An 8,513-nucleotide genomic window follows, 5' to 3' on the forward strand; every position below is an offset into this window, starting at 1 on the left:
ATTAGACTATTCATAACAATAACCAAATAATGATATTATTTGAGAAATAAACCATCCATCATACTTGGAATGTAAAATTCATGTTGTTCACGGCTATGATCTCCATTTGTTCTCAAATATGATAATTGAATACTTATTTGGTGCCCGAATTAAAACCAAATACAAAAATTAGCCATCACATTTTTTTGGTGCATTAAATGCTTTTTATTTAAAAACTTTTTAAATAATATTCGATAATTTTATGTTTGTGTGGTGGAAAGATGAAGAGTACATGAGAAGGTGATGATGATGCATCCAAGTTTTTTCCTTACTTATTTACACATCACACTTTTCTTCTTACATTAATAACATTTCTCTCCTCTCCTACATACAACCATTACATTTCCATCTCTTTTCACCACTCACATAAAAAAAATTAAAATATTTTTTTTAAAAAAATAATAAAAGCTATTATTTACGCAAAAAGTGTTTTTTTTTTAAAAAAAAGTGACTTAGAAAAAAATAACATGGAGTTAAAAATCTATCAAACTATGCTCTATAAGGTTATTAAAGTATGGCGTTCTATTACGCTGTCACTCATATATATAAAAAGAAAACACAAACTCCATACTATCTATAAGAAATTTACTAAAACTTAAAATCCAAGCAATGACAAAATAGAATCCAATTAATTTGTTTATTATATATATACATATATTATTGCTTACACAACTTCTAATTTAACTCCTAAATAATTAGGAGGGATACATAGAAAAATATGACACATAACGTAAATTGGTTTATACACGAGAGCAAAGCAAGTAAAATGTTACAGTAAACAAACAAGCATGTGTATAAAAGCAAATGACAACTACTGCCTATTTTTGTCTTGTAGACACTTTTTCTTAGGTAGCTTATGCTTGATGGTCGATAAAGCCTTGGTACATATCATGAGATAAACGTGGCTTTGCATGCAAATGCAATGGTTTGGATAGAGATAATTCATTGGTTTGAGGTAAGTCAGTCTTTGTGAATTTTGGCAATAGAGTCCATGAAAATCCTTGGAGAAGTCTAGCAAATAACATCATGGTAATGTTAGTTCCTAGTGAGCTACCAGGACAACCTCTTCTCCCTCTAGTGAAGGTGATGAATCGCAAAGTGGGTTCTGAAATTCCCAATTCAACTGTCCCATCTTTTAGATGACGTTCTGGATCAAATTTCATTGGATCCTCCCAAATCCTTGGATTTCGACCAAGACCTGAACGACTTAGCAACACTTCACTTCCTTTGGGAATAAAGTAGCCAGCCACAACAATGTCAGAGTTGGACACATGAGCAACATTGAAGGGTGAAAATGGATGAAGTCGAAAAGATTCTCTAACACAAGATGTGAGATACTTGAGTTTCGGAATATCCGATTCTTGAACCAATCTCTCCCTTCCAACTACTTTATCCAATTCTTCAATAGCTTTTTCGAGAACTTTTGGTTGATTGAGTAATTCTGCCATTGCCCATTCCACTGCATTTGAAGGATTATCTATCGTAGCAATTTGTATGTCCTATTATTATAATAATGGTGGTAAAAATTGATATTAGGAACAAAGAAATATAATTGTGGGATTGTGTATTATTCTTTGAACATGGAAAAAAAATATAACGTCAAATAATATGTCAAAAACAGTCTTGAACTTTAAAAAATGATTTAGCAGGTGGATCATTAATCAACATTGATTTATTGTTTAGTAAAGTTTGTAAAGTTAAAATTAAATAAATGTCAAATAGGACAAATATTTTTATTGTCAGATACTTTTTCATGTTTAAACGAAATAGTGGATTACGAATTTAGAAACCAAAAGACCCAGTTTAGTAATAATTTATCCACATAGGTATGTCTGTACGAACGAGTAATTTATATATGATTATTAATTATCGTATACAAAACTGTAGAACACTTACCATGATTTGAGTCTTGATCTCTTCTATTGACAATAAGGAATTTCCATCGTCATCTTCAAGTGAAATGAGGATATCAAGAATGTCTTCTACCCCTTTTATTTTCTTGTCATTTTTCCATTGTTGCACTCTCTCTTTTATAATCCGCTCATCATATTTTCCAAGGACATTCAAAGCGTTCTTCATAATTTTTTGATGTCCATCTAAATCAAAAGGCTTCAAACAAGGCATGAAATCTGATATTGAAAATGAATTAACATGCCTAACAATGGTCAACAATGCTTGATTATGCTCTTCTTCTTCAAAAGTTGGGCCGCCATCTTCCCTCCCTTTGCCATAGTATCTTCTATTGAATACCATTCTCCTAACAATGTTACCGCAATAATGCTGTGTTATGCTTCTAACGTTAATCACTGCACCTCCTCCATTTTTACATGTTTGGTTGAAAATATAGTGTAAAAGAGCATCGGCTTCAGCGGTTCTTTGGCCAAGCACTCGATGGAGAGTTGATGGATTGAGTATCTCTGATGTGAGAATTCGTTTCATCTTCCTCCATTGGGGTCCCGATGGCGATAATATTGCGGAGACACATCCACCGGTTAACATATCAACATCTTTGGAAATGGAAGAGCGTGATCCAAAGACAGAATCATATGTTTTAAGGAATTCAAGAGCGAGTTCTGGAGAAGTGACAGGAATTAAGTAAGTATTTCCGAGACGTATGGAGGCAATTTCAACATTGAATTGCTTCATAATTGAGTGAATCCATTCGTGTGTTGAAGAGTTGTTCCTCGACAACATTGCTGGGAGGCAGCCAACAAGAGGCCATGGCTTTGGCCCCGGTGGAAGAGGTGGTTGCAAGTTTGTGTGTCTCCCGATGCGGTTATAACATTGAAAAAAGAAGAAAGAAGTGAAAGCCATAAATAGAAATATAATGAAAGTTGTGGAGGTTATGGCTACTGGAAAGTTTTGGTAAATCAATTGAGTAATGTATATCAAAGCAACTTCCATCACTCTCTATGTATAGGAATGGAATGTTTTTTAGCTACCTATATCCTTTAGGGAATATGTATGTACATATATATAGACATAGGTGGCATTTGGAATATCATTTGTAGAGACACATAAAGTACTGTTCAGTTGAATTACTATTATAATCAGTTTCAAATGTGTCTATTTGGCATTTCAACGTGATACCAAACGTGATAAAATGTTAGCTTAGATTTAATTTCTAATTAAGAAGCAAAATATTTACACCACATACAATCATTTCGAAAACAAAAAAAAGTCAACAGGCTCCATAATGGAAAATTTAAAAAATGTTTCGTGATTAATTGGCATCCATCACACTTAATATATTTGAGAAACAATAGTTTAGATTTGACTATTCTTTCATATACCATCGTTTTCCAAATCTAAACAATATTTTTCAAGATTTTTTTTATACGCGATCGTTTAGATTCGACACACGAAATCGTTTAGATTTTAGTGATCAAATCAAAATGATTTTTTTCAAGATTTTTGGTACGCAATCGTTTAGATTTTACACACGATCATTTAGATTTGATTATTTAAATTAAGCTAGTCAAACCTCTACCATTATTTTAAAAGATTTTCTCATAGACATTCGTTTAGATTTCACGATCGTGATCGTTTATATTTGAAACACGATCGTTTACATTTGACAATCGAATATCCCCAACAATTTTTTTTCATGATATTTTATATTTGGCACACAATCTTAATAGTTTGAAAAAAAAATATCACAATTTTGAACCAAATAACCGTTTAAAGAAAAATATAAAAAAAATTATCGAAGAAAGAAAAAGACGATAAATAGGAAAAGAAAAGAAATTACAGAAGAAGAGAAAAAGATGATGGAAAGAAAAAGAAAAATTGCAAAAAAAAAGAATATGAAAATAAAAATTAGAGAAGAAGATAAAAAGATGATGAAAAAAAAATATCTCACAAAAAGAGGGGAAGAGAAGAGAGAAAGATGATGATAAAGAAGGACAAACCTAGAATTTTTTTTAAATAGTAAATTTCATAAGACTTTTTTAGTGTTTGACACTACCCATAGATATTTTACCGGTTTGTTATATTTATGAAAGTTAACCAAAATACTAATTATGAATTATTAAAAAAATACAATTCTGACATAAAAATGTACTATTGCACATTTATGTTTTTTTTTTTATATTACAATTTTATCCTTTTTCATGTTAAATTAATAATAGGAAATGTCATATTTTTTCAAAATCATATAGTCCTTTGTGTTTTGTAGTAATTAAAATATATCATCTTTATTTAATCATTCAATCTGGTTTCTCTAAATAATAAACTATTTATTTTTGTAATGATAAGTTACTCTACGTTTTGTTTTGTTTGACAAATAAGTTACTGTATCTATTGGAAAATTTAGACGAAAGACATAAATTCACTGTAAACTTTTACAAATGTTCTAAAGTATAATTTATTTTCTTAACTAAGAATTCATATGATTTTTAGACAATATTAACCTTTTAATTATTATTAATTATATATTATATTTGTAATTATATTTAAATTATTTTATTGTTCACAACATTTTCAATTTATTATGATTTTCATAACTTTCCTATGTAAATTTGTATCTTTATTAGAGTAATAAATTGAAAATATTGTTTTAATGAAATATATGAGTGTCATTATTATTTTTGTAACTTGTATAAATTTGAATCTTTATTACGGTAAAAAGTTGAAAATATTGTTTTAATGAAGTAATTAAACACAAAATCTTTTCTAATATAGAATTTTATGTTAATTAATTATAACCATGAACAATCTGGAAAATTTTATCCGTCACCGACCGCCCTTACACATATATACCACATTATATATACAATATGACATATATAATTATGTACTGTAAGAAGTCCAAATTTATATATGTTATTTAGTATAGATACCTCATATTATATACAATAATACTTTATACATAATTCTTATCGAATTTGTGTTTAAACTTTTTGTTTATATAGTAAATATTACTAAAACAGTAGTAAACGACATGATCATACATATATATTTTTCCTTTATAAATTTATTTGATTACATTACACTTTAATACATCCACAATCTATAATAGTTATGTTATGTGTTTTAGTATATATACATCTCATATTATATACAATAATACTATATACTGACATATAATTCTATTATTTTTTTATAGGATGGCGAAAGTGTAGTTCTTATTCACAGTTGAATTCTCAATAAACTCTAAAATGTATTATATTCAAAAGTAGATTTTCGTTTGTTTGTCTATTTAATCGAATATCTAAAATATACGTAATATACCAAATGTTTCATACGTTTTGAATATAATCTAAAATATACCTAATATACAATGTTTCATATGTTTTGAATATAATGTAAAATATAACTAATATACCAAATGTTTCATATGTTTTGAATATAATCTAAAATATATCTAATATATACTAAATGTTTCATATGTTTTGAATATATATAATATTAAGCACGAAATTTCTAGCTAGATTCGGTCGGATAAGTTTTGTATTTGTCGGCTATTGAAAGTTTTCTTCTTCACTGCTGAAATCTCAATAAACCTTAAAATGTATCACATTCAAAACTTCATTTTCATTTGATTACCTATTTAATTGAATATCTAAAATATACCTAATGTTTCATATGTGTTGAATATATTCAATACTAATCTCGAAATTTTTAACTAGATTATGTTAGAGAAGTTTTGTATTTGTCGGCCATCGAATTTCTTCTTCTTCACCTCTGAACTCTCTAAAATTTCGAAGTAAAAATTGTAATCCACGTTGGAAGGAGTAGACAACCATTTTCGTAGAAGGAAAGCATGAAACATTTTTCACTTCTTTCCAAAACCGTATCCCATGATTTTTTTTTCTAGTTTGATATTTGTTATAGATCAATTAAATAATAGACATGGGTATTAAAGTAATTTGAGCCCTACATTTATGCAATATACTAGCCTATTTAGGACTTTTGTGAAATTTATTAGTAATTTGAGTCCTTCATATAATATCATATAGCAATTTAAGCTATATGAGTTAAAGACCCTTAAAAAAAAAGTCTACCATTTATTATTAAAGAACTAAAATTACATCATTCTCAAAGTATAGAGCTATAAAATGGTATTTTAACACAGTCAAATACTACTAGATTTAATTTAAGTTTAATATTATACTTAATTATGTTTACAAATATTGTGATTTGAAACATCTCCGCCTCACCGAATCTAAGATGAAGATACAATTATAGCTGGAAAAATAGCAAAATAAACTAAAATATTTACAAGCACTATATCAAAATTTTGGATTCTATCACTGATAGTCTTCTATTTACTCTAGCATATCAATAACTATATGTGATAGAATTTGCTATATGTTATAAATATTTTGTAAAATTTGCTATTTTTGAAAAATTTCCATATTTTTAGTTGTTTACTTTATTATTATTACTTTATTTTCTTAATAATAAACCTTCCAACAAAATGTGTTGGAAACAAGGGTATAATTGTCAAAAATATCGTTGAGTTGAATGCATCCGATTTCGGTATTGCATGAATGCATAGTTGCTATCTTTAAAACAAAATTTTATGTATTAAAACATTTATAGAAAATGTTTGTTGTCAATACAAAGTGGTATGCTTTTTTGTATTACTTTCTACGTATTATTTTCTACATGATTGCATATTATGATCGGTTAGAAGGAGAATTGCACACGCGCGTGTGACCGATATTGATACTACCTACACGATCACATATCATGATCGTTTAGAAAAAAAATTACACACGTGCGCGTGATCGATTAATTGCGTATTGATTTGGACATTTTTTTATTGTGGATCTGTGGATTTTTTTCGTTTCTAAAATTGTTCTATATCGTATAAATATTTTATTATATTTTTCAAAAAACTTCTTTAAAAAAGTTAAACCAAAATGTACATTTAACTATCTAATCAAACACGACGGACGTGTTCGTTCCATATATATTTTTTTGATGGATACCATAAAGGAAGATTTGCATAGATTTTTGTTTTTTAAAAAGGAAGAAGAAAATAAAATAAACACACATGTTGCCTAAATAATTTATTTTATTTTAGGGTATGACCAAAGAACGTTTGAAAAGCAAATCAATAAAGCACAAAGTTTCAAAGTTTGTAGACGTAAATGAATTCATAAGGGGAAATGAAATATGGGTGGCAGAATTTCTAAAATAGAGAACAAAATAGGGACACAATGGCAAAAAAAAACAAAAGCAGAATATAGAAACACACAATTAATCTTTGAATAATTTTGATTTCAAATTCCAATAAAATCACACAAATAATAACTCCAAAATAAAAAAGAAATAAGATCTCATAGACTGCATTTAAATTTAAAAGTAAAAAAGAACCGACCCGAAGAAGAAAAAGAAGAAGAATGCGACAAATTCCTGGAAAAACGACGTGGTTGTGGATAGATTGATTGTTGTAGTACACTACAAGAAATTTCATTTTTAGTGGAGCACCAAAAGTGTCACTAAAACTCGAAAACACGTCGCGACGAAAAGCCATTCGTCGCTAGGACTGTCATTGTATTTACGTAGTTAAAAGTTTTAGCGACGCACCATTATGTGCCGCAAAAGATATACTTTTAGTGACGTTTTTGCGTTACTAAAAGATTACTTTTAGTAACATATGTTATGTCACTATTTATTTTTTTAGTGACGTATTATGCTCGCCATTAAAGATGATGTTTTAGTGATAAATAATGTTGTTGCTAAAGGTTAATTTGGATCATTACAAATATCTTTTATGATGTATTGAACTGCGCCGCTAAAATTCTTACATTTTTTTTACAAAAATCAATGCTTTTACGACGTTATTGAAAACATCCATAAAAATATTTATTATATAGAAATAATAATATCCAATTTATTATATAAATCTATTATAAAACGTGAAATATAATAATTTTAAGAGCTATCACTGGCCAACATGCAATAACACCAACTTTATCGCAAGAAATATATGCTAAGAAAGTTCAATAATTTCATAAATAGTTTAAGCAATGTCAACCAAAGTTATAAGAGCTACATCAAATAAATGAATGTCCAAAGTTAGTTCCAAAGTTATAACCATGAGATTACATCAAGAAGTTCCATGTCTTGGAATTCCAACAAGTCTAACAGATAGTTATAACAAAAAATTCTTACAAGTCTTCGAATCATGAATTGATCTTTTCTAACAAAAATTATACGATACAAACCAAGTACTCTTTTTATATTCATCCGAAGTCAACGTCAAAATCTTGTATAGAAAACCATTTGTGCGTCAAATCTGAAATGTATAGCATAACATAATAAATAAGTAAAACATGTAAGCAAAAAATGAAACTTAGGCACTTTAAATATTTCATTACGTACTTAAATGAATAAAACTCAAACATTCTAAAACAGAGAGGGAGGAGGACATGTCTAAATTGAAAACTCACATAATAAGGAGGGGCACGATTAAATTAAAAACTAAAACAATGAAGAGGGGGAGTGGGACATGTCTACAT

The 8,513-nt window shown here is 28.3% G+C and overlaps 1 protein-coding gene across 1 annotated transcript; it reads right to left on the reverse strand.

The window, feature by feature from the left end:
- Window positions 1–649: 649 nt before the first annotated feature.
- Window positions 650–2,986, reverse strand: LOC101215911 (isoleucine N-monooxygenase 1). The gene is made up of 2 exons (XM_031882004.1): window positions 1,936–2,986; window positions 650–1,538 (listed from the first exon to the last, which is right to left on the reverse strand). The coding sequence occupies exons 1-2, from the start codon at window positions 2,941–2,943 to the stop codon at window positions 894–896; spliced, it is 1,653 nt and encodes a 550-aa protein (XP_031737864.1). The 5' UTR covers window positions 2,944–2,986; the 3' UTR covers window positions 650–893.
- Window positions 2,987–8,513: the final 5,527 nt, after the last annotated feature.

This window comes from Cucumis sativus, chromosome 1, assembly GCF_000004075.3.
Source record: "Cucumis sativus cultivar 9930 chromosome 1, Cucumber_9930_V3, whole genome shotgun sequence".
NCBI lineage: Eukaryota > Viridiplantae > Streptophyta > Magnoliopsida > Cucurbitales > Cucurbitaceae > Cucumis > Cucumis sativus.